At 38.4% G+C, this 16,533-nt stretch overlaps 1 protein-coding gene and 1 long non-coding RNA gene across 3 annotated transcripts in view; one reads left to right on the top strand and one right to left on the bottom strand.

Annotated features, from left to right (window-relative positions):
* LOC135298603 (uncharacterized) overlaps positions 1-16,533 on the top strand; it is a 71,440-nt gene that overhangs the window by 11,760 nt on the left and 43,147 nt on the right. Inside the window, exon 4 of the long non-coding RNA XR_010360628.1 lies at positions 10,493-10,623. This is a non-coding gene — a long non-coding RNA (uncharacterized LOC135298603). The remainder of the gene's footprint in view (positions 1-10,492; positions 10,624-16,533) is intronic.
* Positions 586-16,432, bottom strand: MYOZ2 (myozenin 2). 2 transcript variants are annotated; one of them, XM_064416363.1, is made up of 6 exons: positions 16,270-16,432; positions 15,617-15,720; positions 10,440-10,609; positions 8,897-9,026; positions 7,286-7,469; positions 586-1,014 (listed from the first exon to the last, which is right to left on the bottom strand). In XM_064416363.1, the coding sequence occupies exons 2-6, from the start codon at positions 15,690-15,692 to the stop codon at positions 783-785; spliced, it is 792 nt and encodes a 263-aa protein (XP_064272433.1). In that variant the 5' UTR covers positions 15,693-15,720; positions 16,270-16,432; the 3' UTR covers positions 586-782. The 2 variants fall into 2 exon arrangements, with proteins under 2 accessions (XP_064272433.1, XP_064272434.1); XM_064416364.1 differs by lacking the exon at positions 15,617-15,720 and having other exon boundaries at positions 16,270-16,421.

Below are 16,533 nucleotides of genomic sequence, written 5' to 3'. Positions count from 1 at the left end.
GTCCTGGTATAGATGTAGGGGAAAAGGTCAGTGAAATTTCTTTGGTAAGAAAAACATTTGTGGCAACAGAGCTTGGTGATACTACTTTTGTATGTTTGACATAACCAGTCATTGCTGGGCTTTTTAGTTGTGAATAATACAAACATTCTAGACATCCAGGAAATACCTCTGTACTTTTTCATCCCAGTACGTAATCCTTGTCATTGCCAAATTTACTGAGTTTTCTGTAAACAAATCCAGGTGACACAGGCACTGATGTGCATCATAACAGCTGAGGAAGAGTCAGAAAGGAGGAAAATGGCCTGAACGTGCTGTCATTGAAGTAATAACACAATTCTTACCTTGGGCTAAAGGCAGGTTTGGGAAGAAGGTTGATTTGTCAGAGCTTATCTAGAGCAGGCAGGACTTGGGGTGCATTGAGTGCAGAGTTTGCTTGTTTTTTTTTCCCTAAATTACCGTACCTTTCAAGTCCCTTGAGAGCAGTGTCACTTCTTTTTTCTTGGTACACCTGCTCTTAAATGACATGTAAATGTTTCAGAAAGTAAAATAAGAACATGTAAACACAAATAGAAAACATCACTGTCATATTTTCCAAGTTACTTTATTTAGCTCATGTTTACAGATGAAACCGGGTGCCAGAAAAGAGACACTGCATCCCACATCATTAATTATACTCCAGCTTCCAAGGAAACATTTTGTCAGTAGCCTTTAGTAATATTTGGACCAAAAATACACAGATGTGCAGCTTTGAGCGTTTTGTGCCATGCAGAATGCAGCCTCTCTCACAGGTCCTCTGTTTCTGGAACGGTGTTGGATTCCGCAGGCTGAATGAACACTACAGGGACATTCTCGGATGTCCATCCTTTGGGAGTCCTGTTGAAGGATCTTCTGGCAGCAAGAGGGTTTGCAAGGATCATGAATCTGGGGTCGTTTAGCATCAGCATATTATAATCTGGTACCTTGAATTTAACCAGTTTTGATGCTCTCTCAAAACCACCAAAGGGAGTGGCAACTCTGTAGATATCAGAGAAATAAAAGTTAAATATGATCTTAAAAATACTTGTTTTCTTTCCCTCCCAGAAACTGAAAAGAACAGATTTTTGTTCCAGTTTCTTGTTTACATTTTCAAGCTTCAGGAAAAAAAAACATTCTGTTTGTTTTTCTGGGAAACTCTCTTTAAGATCTGATTAATTTCCTCTCAGATAAAGCTTGCAGCCTTTTCAAAAATTCAAATGGATGGAAGAGTGAAGAGAAAAAGACATTACAAGAAAACCATGTAATTAGTGAGTCACAGTTACTAAAGTTATTTTGTTGGTGATAAGTTGATAAGTCTGAAACTGTAGCTCAACACATTCTCTCTAGCAAGTAATTAGTTCAGAGACTTCTCACCCCATTTTCTCCTCTCCTCAGCTGCTTGTTCCTCCCACTACACTATGTTTCAGCACCATATTGTTGTGCCAGTTAGAATGTATGTGGGTTGTGCTGTAAACTTGGGTCCCTTCTGTGATCTGGGTTAAACAAAGACCCTTCAAAACAGAGGAGCACTTCAAAATCCAAATTATTTCAGCAATCTAGTTTATATCAGTATGCTCGAACAATTGTAGCAATACAAGTGAAAAGGAGTGGAGCTTAATGAGTGAAGCAGAAAGGAACAGCCAAAGACAACAGGCTCTGGAATGGAGGGAATGGGTGAGGACTTGATACGCCAGCTTTGTTTCTGAAGAAAATGTTTATGCAACTAAACCTTGAAACACGGTTCAGCCAGTATTTTTAATGTTATTTAAATGTAGATTTTCCCTCAGGCAGTAAGCTTGAGAAACTGGAAGATAAGGAATATTATGAGCTGGAGTTGACTGTTACATGCATTTGCAAGTAATTTAAACCAACAGTATTTCCAAATATCTCCCCTGATCTTCTGTATATACAGATTTCAGACTGAAAAAAAACCCTTGAGTTTTCCTGTCACTTCTTCCAGCCTTCTTTGGACAAACAAACAGACTATGGTATGTGCTCTGCATTTTGATCAGCTGCATAACTTTGCTGGGATATGTTCTAGCCAGTGAAGAGTGTCAGATTTTTAAACTGCACAAGAGCATCTGATTTCTGCAAAAACCAGACATGTAATGGCATGGGGAAATTAAGTTTTGTTGAAATGTAACTTCAACAGCCTTGGTATATTCTGCGCATGGTAAGAACAACATATCTGATGGAATATCTTTCCAGTAGTTCCAGCTATTAGAGGAGAAGCCCAGAGAAATTAATACCAACAGAAACTAAAAGAGACTGTTTGAAGATCTGTCTAGGATTTTCAGCAGGATAAAACCCCTAAGTTTTGTACTAAGAATGAAGTACACATACACAAAAAGAAGAGATTAGTTCAGAAAAATGAATCTGTGACATGAAAGAAATGGTGCTGCTCTCTCATTAAATGGATGATTCACTGCATTTTGGTACGAGCAGCATTTGTTGAAGGGGATGGTGTTAACTCCAAAGCATCAATCCTAGGAGATATAAAAACTCATGCAAGCTCTGGGCATGCACCCTCACTGAGAGAACACTGCTTTAGATTAAGCTCTAAAAATGTGTCTCAAATGATGATAAGACAAGATGCTGCAGAAGCAGCAGCAGCCAGTCCAGGCATTAAACTCTTTTGAGGTCAAAGGAAATTGTTTATCTGAAGTTGGTATCGAGCCTGTGGTATCAAGCTTTTCTTGTGGAGCTGTCTTCCAGGTCACAATGTCAACATGGATACCGTATGATACTGATTAAAAATAATTGCTTGGTAATTGGCACACAGTGAATGTAGTGATCTACATCTCACCGGATAATAAATATTGCTTTAATTGCTGCCCTAATTATGATACACATTCTCACATTGTTGTGATGTTTAATTACGATTGATGTTTATATTAAAAGGATAATCAAAATAAACAGAATTGTAATAGTGGTATAATTTGCAAAACAATTCTGTTGTCTAAAACATCCTCTTTGTAGTATTTAAGGGTTTTAAATAGACATATTCCTGTATGTAACAGAAACAGGAGGGCTTTCTTAGAAAATTCAAGTATCTTTTGTGGCAAAATACCCCCCTGTAGCTGCTACAACGTCTGGCCTCAGAGATCTCTGCATTCCTGCCTTATAGGCAGGGGCACATGACGATTGACAGAAAGGAGAGTACAGTAATTGGCTAAGAGATGTTGGTTTTCCTTTACAGCAGCAGTAAATATATTCTTGTGAGCAATAACTTGTCTGACAACATGGTGTTGTAATGACCTCTGTTGTGTGCACATCAGCTGTGCTACTTGAGCTCTGATTCATTGTATAGAAGCCTAAATCTCATGCCTAAAAAATTCCAGAAGTCATTGCTCATAAGGGCGGAAATGCTGGTTCAGAGCCATAGGAAATGACACCAGGAAGTGTAACAGATTGTTTAATATTCACTTTGCATATTCCTAAAAAGTAGGTGCTTGATTTAATAATAACTGGCACAATCATGTTTATTTTTACATGTTGTTTTAACAGGATATCTTTTTAATTTTTTAATCTTAGTCTTTCTTATTGAATATTATATTGTCTCAACATAGGAGACTGTTTGTAGCTAATGATTTGGGAAAGTATGAAGAAATGTTTTACCTACATTAGATTAACACCTTTGGTTACATAATCACAAACACATTTTAAAATGGGATCCTCATTCATAGAACATTTTGTTTTTTGTTAATTCTGAAAAAAAAAAAAAAAAAAAAAGAGAGATGTAGGAGCAAAGAATTTGACCCTGCAAAATACTCAGAGCTTCACTGGAGCTTAGTGCAAGAGCTAATGCTAATTTCACAGAGGTATTTTTGTGCTAAGGAACTGGCTAAGCACCCAGCTCCCACTAATCTCACATCACTTGAAGTTAGCACCCAAAATTCCTGTGAGACTCTGGATCTCAGCATTTTATGATAGACTTCAGAATCCATGAATCGATGAAAACAGAGCCCAGTCCAGATGGACTGAATTCCTGTAGTGCTTTTGAAAGAGTAGTCTTTGGGAATTGAGAAAGCTGAGTAGAATTTGTCTGGTAGAAGAGGCAGAACTAGTCTGACTCGCTTGTCCTATGTGAGTAAGATGTGGTGCTTTGTATGTTACTCATAATCCTACCTCTGACATTTTATCCAGCTCCAAGAAAACAGATGGAATAAAGGTACTAATTTAAGTAATATTATAAAATCCTTAGCAAATGCAGATTCATGCTGCTTTCCCACAGATTCATTACTTGGTGCTTCCGCACTGGTAAAAGAGACAAGAAATTTTTTCACTAGCAAATGCTTCTCCAATCCTAATAGGAATGAATCTCCAAGAGAAGCCAGATGGCATGGTCTGTTCTGCTGCTTTTCTCTGCTAGCACAGATTGGTTTTATCTCTGAGGAGGAGAAAGAGTAGCCTGGTGTGCACAGGGTATTCAGAGCCCCTCTGAGCCCCTCTCTCCTCTGCCCAGTGCTGGGCTGTCAGAGCACCTCTGCCTGTCTCACTGACAGCCCTGCCTTGCAGCACAAACCCTTCTGACATTTGCTGCCACAGCTCTTCCTCCAGAACTACGAGGTCCCAGCAGCTTAAAATGAATACTACACTCCAAAAAATACCTCTATGAATTCCTTATTTGTTTTAAAAAATTCCTTAGTGTTATAAAAATTGCACTGCTGCAGGGTCCACAGCCACCTCTTCACTGCTGGACAGTGGGGAAAAAATCTGGATGCTGTTTAGAGCTGAAGATACTTTTAGCTGTGTATGTGTGCCTCAGTTCCAACACATCAGATCTCCCTACCCGCTCAGGTTGTGCTGCTTTTCCAGTTTGTTGTGTAACAAGGAAAGCTGAAAGGAGCCTGAAATGCTTTGTAAAGTCTGAGTGCCACTTCAACAGACGCCAGTGAATGAACCAGGAGGTATCCCAGGCCCATTTCCCTTGGGAATGCTATGGCTCACACTTGCTGTTAACCACACCCCTCCTGACTAATGGTGACTGTAGCAGTGCTTTGCAGGAGAAAAACACAATGGCACTTTACTGGCTGATGAAGCAGGATGGAAAGCCTAGATAGATACCCTCACTGATAACAAAATGGTGCCATTACATCACATTTTAATTGTTTAATACACTATAATATGCTTTCTCTCCAAGACTGCAATTAAGCAAGCCAAGGATGCTGTGACCTAGATGAACAGAATGACTTAGTAGGATCTAGACACAGAAGTCCAGTTAGTCTTCTTCTGCTGGATAGCTTGGCATGGCAGTGTGCTGTTTTAAATCCCATCATCAAACACTCTCCTGTGCATTTTTAGGAGTATAGACATCTAAGTCATGGCTGTGAAATCCTCTTCAAGAGAAGAGTATCTTGAATTTTAATTTTTCAAATTCTCAAATATTTTTAAATCTGCTAGAAAACATAAGTGTGACTGTAGCATGTAAAGCTTTTCTAGGGCTGCCAGGCATCCTTTCCTACTGGATATCAGTTTTTTTCCATAAAAAGAAGAGTTGTGGTGGACTATGTTTATATATTTTTTCGTTTGAATTTTACCAGTTTCACAGTCTGGATCTGGATTTGTGTACTGAATTTTAGGTTTTTGTGGCAGTTACAAGGGAGAGTATTGACTTTTCCCTTATAAGAATGCACATATGTTCAAGAAATTCAGACTCTGGTGAGCCACAGTTCTGCCATGTCATACAAGGAGAAACTCCACATAGAAAGAAATCCAAATAGTCAGTGTTGTGAAGAGGGCAGCTAACAGAACACAGGGCCACAGAGACAGCCTTAAAATCCACAAAGAAGCCATCAGACACCGTCTCAAGACTGATATCCCTGTTAATGGAGTCTCTGTGCCCTGTCTGATGCAGTCCTTCACAATAATGACTAGCACCTCTTATGAGAGGGAGAACTGATTCTGTCTCCTGCATTTGTATCTTCAGCATTTTTTCTTGGGCTCTCTTTTTTTAATTACTTTTTTTTTTTTTTTAGGTTACAATAAGCACAGTATGTAAACTGTGCTGTCACTGTTCTGATGTTGGCAGCTGTGGCACATCTCTGACTTGCACTTGCTATTTTGTCTGCTGAGAAGAGCGTGCCACACAAACTCAGTTATTAACGTGGCAATGTATATTGCTGCTAGGAAATCAGAACTAATGCAGTGTCTGCAGTGCCAATTTTGATGTTGAATTGTGTAATGTTTTAGTCCTTGCACTCATAGTCGAGGCCCACACCAACATCAGGAGCACAAGTGATGTTTGTGGTATATTTCTCTAAGTTTGTGTTGCCATGAACAATTTTGTTTTTCAGTAGATTGCTGTCTGACCTTTTGAGGAGGGGTTTTGGTTTGGCTCAGCTGTCTGGAGCTCAGCAGGGTTGTCCATTACTTCAGTAAATACAAAATAGTGTAAATGGAATGAAAGAAAACAAAAGACATGAGTAAGAATTTGCTTTAAAGCTTTAAAAACCCAGTGTTGTCCATATAGCTAGAAGTTCTACTGAAAGCCACGATACACTAGTTACTATGTAAGTAAAACAGTGTTTAATCTGTTAATTTGTTGCTGAAGGTTGTCAAATATATAAAAAATGTTACACTGCAACAAAAGAGAAATCTTTTAGCTATTTAGTGTGAGGGATTGGTTGTGGGATAAAGTTCATTGCCTAAACAAAGCCATGTGGGCTGTATTAAAAAAAGAAATAGAAAAAGAGTACTTTGCATTATACAACTTAGAAACAAAGTTCTGACTGAGAGATCTGACAACACCATACTTACTGAAGTCAACCATAGGCATCCTGAAAGGAATTTGAAGCTCATATTTCCCATGTACTGAGTACACTGAACCACAGAATCACAGAACCATAGAGTGGTTTGGGTTGGAAGGGCCCCTAAAGATGATTTAGTTCCAGCCCACCTGTTATGGGCAGGGAGACCTTTCACTAAACCAGTTTGCTCAGAGCTCCATCCAGCCTGGCCTTGAACACCTCCAGCAGTGGGCATCCACAGCTTCTCTGGGCACCGTATTCTGATACTTTCTTTCTTTCAATATTTTTAGCCCTTTATTTTCTGTTTCTAGTTCTACAGTTTGAATTTGGGCCCATACTTTAGAGATAGGTTAATTTGCTCCTTAATGCTCTTGTTTACCACTTGGAGTATCTGTGTGTGTTCATGTTTTTATGCATACACTTGCAAACACAGGTTGTAGGGTTTTTAAAGCTGGTGGAAACATTTTATTTCATAGTAATTGTCCTCTGGTCAGTAAAATTCAGTGCTCATTCAGGATTACCTGTTAAAGCTCCTGTAGTCAGGCAGTTCTGGCTTTGCTTCAGGTGTAAAAAGTTTAGGATATAAAGCTTCCAGCAGTTCTGGATCATCCCTAATGGCTTCTATCCAGGGAGACTGGTAATACTTTGGCACAGCAGTAGTGTTGAACTTTTCAGGAGGAATTTCTTTCAGTGGTCCAGAATATCCTGCAATGTGATCAGGGTAAAATGATTACAATGATTCTTTGTGTTTTCTGCTTCCTTGCCACCGTCCTGTGCAAGCAGGAGCTAACACAGCAGAACTTCTCAGTGAGTTAAAATGAACTGTTGGGTCAAGTCACCAGGCCACAGCTACACAGAAACAGAGATCTGGCAGGGGAGCCAGATTTGTAAATTTGTAGCCTTTTAGACAAATAATTCCTCCAAAGTATTCCAACTTCTTTTGAGGCTGAGTTTATTTTGGTTTTTTATAAATTTGTTTTTATTGTAAGCATTTGTTTGAAAACAGAGAGTACATATTCCTTGGGCTAAATTAGCAAAAAGATTTTAAAAACAGACTGCTGATTGAAAGTAAGATAATTCTACCTCTTTGAGTGAAATTTTCCAAAAGTACATCTACATCTAAGTCTTTAAATGAAAGCTATTTCATAAGCATTTCTATAAGCTTAAACTTCCCCATGGCTTAGTACCTACTCTGACCAGACCTTTTTTGCCTAAAGAAAGGCTTGAAGATTTCTATCATGTCTTAGCAATGGAAATTACCTCTGTTTGCATTGTGTTTGGCCAAAGGATGCACAGAGCCTCAGCAGACACCAGCAGAGCAGGACTGACCTAGTTTACATGGACTGGAAAAGGTCTGCACAAAACATGCATTGAGTGATTCTGAACAAAGAATGAATTTGTAAAAACCACGGTCTGCTCATGGATAATTCATAAACAGGAAGAAGGGCTATATCACTGAATAAATTAATTAAACAAATTAGCCTTCTCTAGTCTTTAAAGAATACAAAATAAAGCCTTCTTGTAACTCACTCCTTTAAATAAAGCCAACAGTACCCTCACAGTTAAGGATTTAAAAAAGAACAGTTTATGCAGCCAGAGGCAAATTCCTTTCAAAGTTACTCCTCTCTAAAGGGCTCCAGCAAAATTTAGTGGCTTCAGATTTACATTTATGGATAATTAAACTACAATGGATAGCTGGCTGACTGTTGAGCAGGGTGTTGCATGTTGGAAACAATGGTTTGACAAAGAAAAATCGATATATGAATGTAGTTTTAAACAAAAGGATCTCTTTCTCAGTGTTTTTTAAGACCTGTATATATCAGGTCTTAAAAATATATATATATTATATATATATCCTTATATATAAAGGAGCAGTCTCCCTTGATATTATGTTTTCAGTTTAGAGAGAAGTAGTGCAAAATGTATATCAGATCTTTTAAAAATGAACAGAAGCAACAAAGAGCATCACTTTACATTTGTGGGAGAAGTTCTGATTAGTCACCTGACTCAAATGTGTCTATTTCTAATACTAGTATCTTCTTGTTGAAGATACCGATTGCCTTTAAAAGGATAATTTCTTTGCTGTGCATGAGACAATGTAGTCAGTGTCTGCAGACTCCCACTGGAGTTACCTGGGGCGATGTTGTCAGGGTGCGGAGGGCTCCGGGGGTCAGGTGTGTTGGGAGGTGTCATTGGGGCATGCTGGGGGATTCCTTCCACACTGAGGCCGTCCATCCTGACACTCTGGATGGGTTCTCCACGCTGCATTCAGACAGAAGAAAATAGCACTTCAGGCATGGCATTCTCTGAGGAGGCTGCACCAGTGCTCTGATTTACAGGCCAGATCTGATTTCCAGCATGCACAATACTAAAGGACACTGTGCTGCTGTTTCGTAGAGTATTCCCTCCACACTTACATTGTCTAAGTAACCAAAAATGAGCAATTTTTCGGTCACTAGACACTAGAAGCTGTTCTGTACCTGACACAGCCACCATGCTACCCCAAGGGTCAAGAAATTTGGCAAGTTTGATCCCTTTGAGTTTCAAAGCATTGATTCTTCAAAGCTTCTCTTCCCATATCAGTTGAAAATTTGCTTCATTTGTTGAACTTCTTTTGTTTGGGATTGTCTTTTCCTTTATTTGTAGTAGAAATAACAACTTCAGTGCAGGTCACTTTCTGGAGATTCATGATAGGCTGTTATTTTCCACCCTCCTATTGGGATATCGGTTCTAAGGAAACATCTGAAGGCTTAATCATTGTTGCATAAATATAGAATTAGAGTCTCATAAGAAGTCAGCATCTTATTTTAGCCATGACACATAGGCTAAAAGCAATTTAAATATAGGCTGGTTTAGAGTAAGAGTTTCTTGAATAAGAAAGCAAACAAATAATACTTGTTTAAACTTGAAGTAACAACAAACAAAGATCAAGGCAGAATGTTTTCTAATCATCCTGAAGTATGTTAGAAAGATTAACTTTGGCAGGCAGAGCCCTAAAGGTGATGCAGACACCACCAGTGGTGCTAAATAGTCACTTAGGGGACAGGAGCCAGAGGCATCATTTTTTCATGTGTTGGAATGTCATACTGATTGTAAACCAAGTGTATTCTGTGGTTTTGGGGGGAAAAAGTGGACTAGAGGGAAATGGATCTGTCAGAGTGTAGCAAAGTCATGTAATTACATGCAGAATTCTGACAAGATTGATGGTGTGCTCGGAATTTATCTGTGTAGCTTCTAATATTCAATAGAGGGAGAAATTGGGGGACAGTATTCATTGATGGGATTTTAAATGATAGTTTAATAATAACCTTGGGTGATCAGTGGAGTTATTCAGATTTTTTTACATGGGATTTCTTCTGTGCAAATTTATTTTAAAAAGGCAGATTTCTCAAAGCTCAAACTGGATCTCATTTTATCCCAGTGTAATTTAAAGTCTGTTGAGCAACTTATCAAAGATGTTGCAAATATATGTACCATATAAAAATAAATGTAAATTTATTTTCTTGTCTATGGGATCTTGTTTAATAAAATAAAATTGGCTCACTCCTTCTTAGCCTCATTCTAAGATTTTGCTTTCATTTTTCCTGAAACTACAAGTAAATCATACACAAAGTACATCACGAGCACCAAAAAACCCAATGTAGAATCACTAAGAAGTCATTAGCAGCTACTCACATTTCTTGGCTTGTTGGCCACGTAATGATAATTTTCGTATGTGTATTTGTCAGATCTCCGCTGGCGCCGCTTGAAGAGCCTGGCCCCTCTGTTGCTGAGCGTCGACAGCTCCTCCACCATGATATCTCTGGGCGTGCTGACCTTTTTCCCAAGGTTCAGGGTGGGTGAGACTGCAATGCAAGGGGTAAGTACAAACCTCTGGTTGTCTTAAATGTCTGATATTCCATGCCCTGCATCTGAAATCCAACAACTTGTTCATGTTTATTGAGCTAATACATAACACAATGTCGCATGGTGTTAGTGAAATGAAGCCTTCTTCCCGAATTTTGGAGATCTTTGAACACCACAAACCTGTATTCTCAAAGATGATAAACACCTCAAGCTCCAAGTTAGCTGTTATCATGATCAGGTCTACAGTGTCCTACATACTACATTAATAGCAGGCTAGTGAAAACTGGCTTCTGCTAAAACTGGGAGCAAAATCCCTTCTGATCCCAGGTTCCCACATAAAACCTTCAGTTAACTTTTTGTGTCCTGCATGGGATAAATAAGAGATAACCCCTTTTAAACACACCTACTAGTTTCTATTAAATGCTATTTTTAGACTGACTTTCAAAATGAAGCTCAAGGTATGGAAAATGAGTCCTAACAAAGAATTACAACATGCTTCTAGGAATTTGTTCATTTAGGACCTTTTGGGTTTTTTTCTCTCTAAGAGGAAACTGAAGTACTGGATGCATATTTCTTTATTCCCTACTTGGGGGAAATTTCTTCTATGTCTTTATTCACATCCTGTGGAAATTGAAAAGGAGACTGCATTGGCAAGAGATGGGGAAATCAATCAGGATTGTAAACAGAGAATAGGAATGCCAGAATTCCTATGGGCATCTTCATGATGGTGTCCTGGAAGCTGGGATGCTGGTGGCACTGAGCAAGCTATTGCTTGGTGACTGAACTCTCACTGAATGTCCTCAACCTAGAGATAAAACTTAAACCTTAGAATACAGAAACCTAAACACTGAAGGAACTATTTTCTATTTATTCATTTTTGCTTAGAGCATTGCAGAATTTAAGAAATATAGCAATAATAAGACATTCTATGCTTCACATATTCTTATGGTCTCCAGGATTTAAAATTCTGAACTTTGACATGTATTTTAATACATTAAAATGAAATGAGGACAAATTGCACGTAATACATATCCTGCTATCAGAGTAAGCAGAGGGGAGGCCCAGTTTAAAATTAACATTACAAATTAATTAGCTGCAGAAGGTACCTAATGCCTAAGTCAATATTGCATATGAAGGGTTTTGTTTTTAGTAAAGGGCACATTCAGCCTGGCATGTGTCTCCTAGTAATTTTATGTTGGAAAAACAATGTGATGTGCTGGCATTTAGGAAAACTTAGTGGAGACAGATATATTAAATATTTAGCTGAAGATGGATGGACAAGAGTTTTCCACATAGTACATCAAACAAGTAGATGGGCCCTAGAGGGCACCCCTGTTGATCCATTTCTATCCATACCAATTTCAACTGAATGCTTGCAGTGGATTTCAGTGGAACAAGAGCAAGTTAACTGGCTCATGAGCTGGATTGTGCACTCCTGCTTTAAAAATAGTGTGTGCAAAGAATCCTAACAACCTCATGTTATTTAAGAGCTAGTTGCAAAACAGAGAGTTCTTAACATGGGAGAAAATGACTCAGCTTGCCCAGTGTATCCCTATCAGTGGCTGATAGTGGTGGGATTTTGGCTCTGACAGGGAGATAACCATACTGGTTATTGGCCCGTGGCCTGAAATTTAGACCTCAAGTGATATTTTGATTTTATCATTTCTCAAAATGACTGCAGGGGTAGAGGCTGCTGGATGGCTTTATATTAGCAAGAAGAAAGAAACTGACCCCACAATTCAGCAACATTTTCACCTAGAAAAGTTTTTGTTGTTTGTACACAGAATGGGCAGCGTGCACATCCTCAGAGAGTGGGGAGCCAAGGCAATTGCAGGGCTCTGTCCAAAGCACTCAGGATTCTTCTGGGACACTCTGGATGTTATCTATTTTGGGCCTTGCTGTTCCCTTACATACACACTGTTCTTGTTAATGTTAACTGAAGGCTCCAAGCTACTTTGTAACCCACAGTTGTGTACTTTTGTGTATCCAGGCAGCATCCCAAAATCATAAGTGTAAAGTTCATTTGAATTCCTTGCCAAGTAAAATCTAATCATCTGTCTAGCTTTATGATGTGTCTAGGGATAGTTTCAGTGTCAGTGCAGATAAGGTGATGGAGAAGGAGAGAAGGAGGACATTTAGGGGATGGTAGAAAGAGAAAATTAATGTCATAGATGAACATTGAAAAAGAAATATTTAATGAAAGTTTAATTCATAGTTTAATCCTAATCTTAACCTTTTAGCGTCATTTCTTTAATTTGCTTCTGCCAAGTCCTTCTTGTCCTGTGCTTAAAATCACAGCAGATTGTATTTAAATATGATTTATATAGTCCCTCCTGCATTCATCACCTAATATTCCTTTAATCCTTCAGTTTACAATCTTCTAAATACCTTAATCTGGACTATAAACTTTAATGATATTTATTAGAAAGTGTGTTTGTTGTAGTATCAGAAATAAGATCTTTTAACTCTATCAGGAAGACAGTTAATCACATAGATACTGAAGAATACATTTAAGAAGTAATGTAGAACTGGATGTGGGATTTAAGTGATGAACTCCAAGGGCTTCCTTAAACATTTGTATTTATATACACCCAAGTTTTTCTTTACCAAGTGTTGTTAGAAATGTTCTGATTACTCCAAGTCTGCCAGTGACAAACCCAGGGCTTGAGAAGGTCGCTATATGCACCCACTGATTTACTCATGCAGTTTCTCTTTGAGACTGTGAGAAGGTTTAAAGTTGGTGTCTATTCCTGCAGCATTTTATGATGTGTCCACTTTAAAAAATGGAGCAAAGTAATGTCCCACAAGCCAACAGCAGAGGTGGACTTCACCAGTCTTGCCCAGAGATTGGTGATGTCAGACACTGGCAAAAAATTTGGCTGGTTTTGGACAACTGTTTCTGCTATGAATGTTTTTTAACAAGGAAGTGGAGAGTCACTGTTTACCTGAAAGCATTATAATAAAAAGGGTCTGAAATAAAAGTGGAGTAGGAACACTTACACCATTCCAAGGTGCTAGGGTTTGTGTTATGTTACAACAGAGCCTTTTGTTATTGTGTACCTGGGTTAGCAGTGGAGAGTTTCACAGGGCTGTGAGACTGACTGGAACTGCACATTTAGTTTTGATGTAAATACCAGTTGCAGGACTGTCATTAGGAATAGTAATTCCAAGCCCAGGAAGACAGCAGTTCACCTTCTAGATCTCAAATTAAGCTCATTGAATTAACAATTCAGGGCAAAATAAAATGTCAAAAAATAGTTAAGCTGAATCTAATTAAATGTGCTATTTCTCCTTGGTTTTTCCAAGGCTTGTTCAGATTTGATCCCAATCAATTGGCTTATACTTTGTGTCACCACAGTTTTACTTATCCTTCTCTTTTCTATCTGGCTTCACCGAGCTTGTACAGTTATAAATTTCAGTCTCTTAACACAACCATTTCATGGACTTTCAATTTTCATTAACATATAAATATCTCAAGCACCCGAAGAAGAGGCAAAAATAGAATTTTACTAAGAGTTAGAATTGCCTTCAGTGGCCACATATCACAGCATATCATGCAGGATAAACTGCCATAACTATGAGTATGAATCTTGACAGCAAATCTGATAATACGTAAATAATAAAAGGGAAGATTATGTGAGGCAAATGTTAAGCATCAGCATGGATTATCCAAATACGCCAATGATTTCAAGGGCTGTATGCTACATTTATTAGTATTGCTATGAATAGTAGCAACATTTACCATGTGAAATGCCTGGTTCCAAACAAACATATGAAAGACTTTTTTTTTCCTTTTGCCCTGAAGAGCTTACAGGCTATTTCAGGCACATGTAGTGCTTGGGTTTACAATACCAAAAAAAATGGGGTTGCAATGAAATCTGGAAGGACAGACTGGCTTTCAGATTTGAGTGCATGTTCAGTGGAGAAATAGGAAAGAGGTATTTGTTTAGGAATAGAAACTTCAGGCAAAACCTCTGGAAATATCAGAAGGAGTAGGACCAGGCAAACTTGTAGCTTCTTGTTCTAAAAATTCTTAAGTCCCTCACCCTACTCTTTATGCAATCACAATGGTCATCAAGTGAGTGCAGAAACCATCCACGAGTTCTTTGAAACAGAAGCCCACTGGAAAGATTTTTCAAAACTGGAATTCCATGTTCAATATTTCATCCCATGAAAGTGGTAGAACTTTCATAAATTCTAAATATTTATGCGGCTCCCTGTGGTTGCAGTGGGGATTGTGAGGTGCTTATCACTTTTAGAAAATTGATCTTTTATGCAGATGGTAGAAAAGGCTTCATGGGCAGGAAGCATCCAGCACATGCCTAATGAAAGCCAAGCAGATTTGTATTCCCAATGGAGTTAATTGCTTCTTAAGGTGTCATGCTAGAAGCATAACTTCAAGAACCTGTTTTAGAAAATCAAACAACCTTCCCAAAAGTGCCTGCATTTTCATCAGTGCAACTACAGAGAAGTAAAATTTCTATCAAATAAGATTAATTGGTGGCTATGCATTAGAGAGAATGCCAAATGCTAGTAAAATGTGTTAGTTGCAAAAACAAGAATTGAGCGGAATGGAGATGTGAACATTTGTTTCAAATTTTTTTATAATTTATATAAAAAAGCAGAGTGAAACAGACAAAAAAAAAAAGCCAAACCAAGAGGGTACAAATCATTATGTTTCTTAGATGATAGCCTTTTAATGTGGAATGAAGTCATGTTATTAACCCCAAATAATGTTCTGAAAGGCTATCCTAGCAGAATGTACATCAGCTGTTAGATTACTTCATTCCTCCACAACAGTTGTTCATCTGAAAATAGCTTTCAAATGAAAAGAGGCAACTACAAAAGGATTAGTTACCATAGGCAGCATGATACTCCCACAAGATTATTTATGGCAAAACACCCAGAGACAAAGCTGTAAGAGAGTTAAAGTCTATGATTTAAAAACTGTATTAGGGAGGGCTAGAGGACATTGCATATGCAGTAAGCTGGGTTCAGTGCTATACCATTTCTGTGTATTTCATCCATAATGGCTGATGCTTGCTCTTTCCTCTCTTTGGCCAGGGCAGAATCTGATAACATTGTGATTTTCTGATACGACTTTTCCTTGCTGCAAAAAAACAACACATTTTTATATTGTTGAGCCAGCGTGCACAGTTTGGCCAACTTTCATTCCCAACAGCCTGTTTAGAGTGGCTGAACAGTGAAGTCAGGGGTTTCTGACTGAGAAATACTGCACTGCAAAATGCACTGGCAGTTCTTGCTTGCAGACAGATGTTAGGACATGTTTTGATGGATAGAAGATTCAAAGGAATGGACTCTGAGTTGGTTACATAAATTCTTCAGCAAAAATCAGTGTCAGTGGTATAGGCCTTCTCACATCTACTCGCTATGCTGCAAGATGTAAATTCCTAACTAATTTTAATTTACATCTTGGTTTATGCTTTCAGAAATGTTACATTTTGAAATTTCTTAATGTAATAAAGAATCTGAGGAGTGAAACTAGTTCCTCTGGCATCTTTAAAGAAGGTGCATTTCTGACTAAGTAAAAATATAAACATTTGTTAAGTTGCAGAATCAAGAGGTTACATAAATGTCTTGTATATGACAGTTTGTAGGACAGACAATGTCAAAACATTTCAGGAAACAATACACTTACCCTACTGTTTTGTTGTGCAGATAAAAAGCGATGTCAACCCTTTAGCTGAGGCTTCAGAAGTTAGTTATGCATGGGGATGACCTGCCTGCTCCTGGATGGTTTGTACCCTTGTGCTGGGATCTGCATGGTACCTAGTACTGAGACAAACTGGGGGGCTGATCCTCTCCAAAGGGGTTGGCATCCAGCTGACATCAACCAGTTATATATAGAACCAAACACTCCAGCCACTCATATCTTCCTGGCAAAAGAAGAGAACTGAAAAGA

The sequence above is a fragment of the Passer domesticus genome, chromosome 4 (assembly GCF_036417665.1).
Source record: "Passer domesticus isolate bPasDom1 chromosome 4, bPasDom1.hap1, whole genome shotgun sequence".
NCBI classification, from domain to species: Eukaryota; Metazoa; Chordata; class Aves; order Passeriformes; family Passeridae; genus Passer; species Passer domesticus.
The sequence above is the reverse complement of the archived record's forward strand: the minus strand, read 5'-3'. Positions and strand labels throughout refer to the sequence as shown.

Bases quoted from the DNA above. Each gene is read 5' to 3' on its own strand.
- MYOZ2 (XM_064416363.1), bottom strand. From the start codon at position 15,692: ATGTTATCAGATTCTGCCCTGGCCAAAGAGAGGAAAGAGCAAGCATCA. The intron at 10,610-15,616 runs GTATAGCACTGA...CTTGCATTGCAG, and splicing joins GGATGAAATACACAGAAATG to TCTCACCCACCCTGAACCTT. The intron at 9,027-10,439 runs GTGAGTAGCTGC...GTCTGAATGCAG, and splicing joins TGGCCAACAAGCCAAGAAAT to CGTGGAGAACCCATCCAGAG.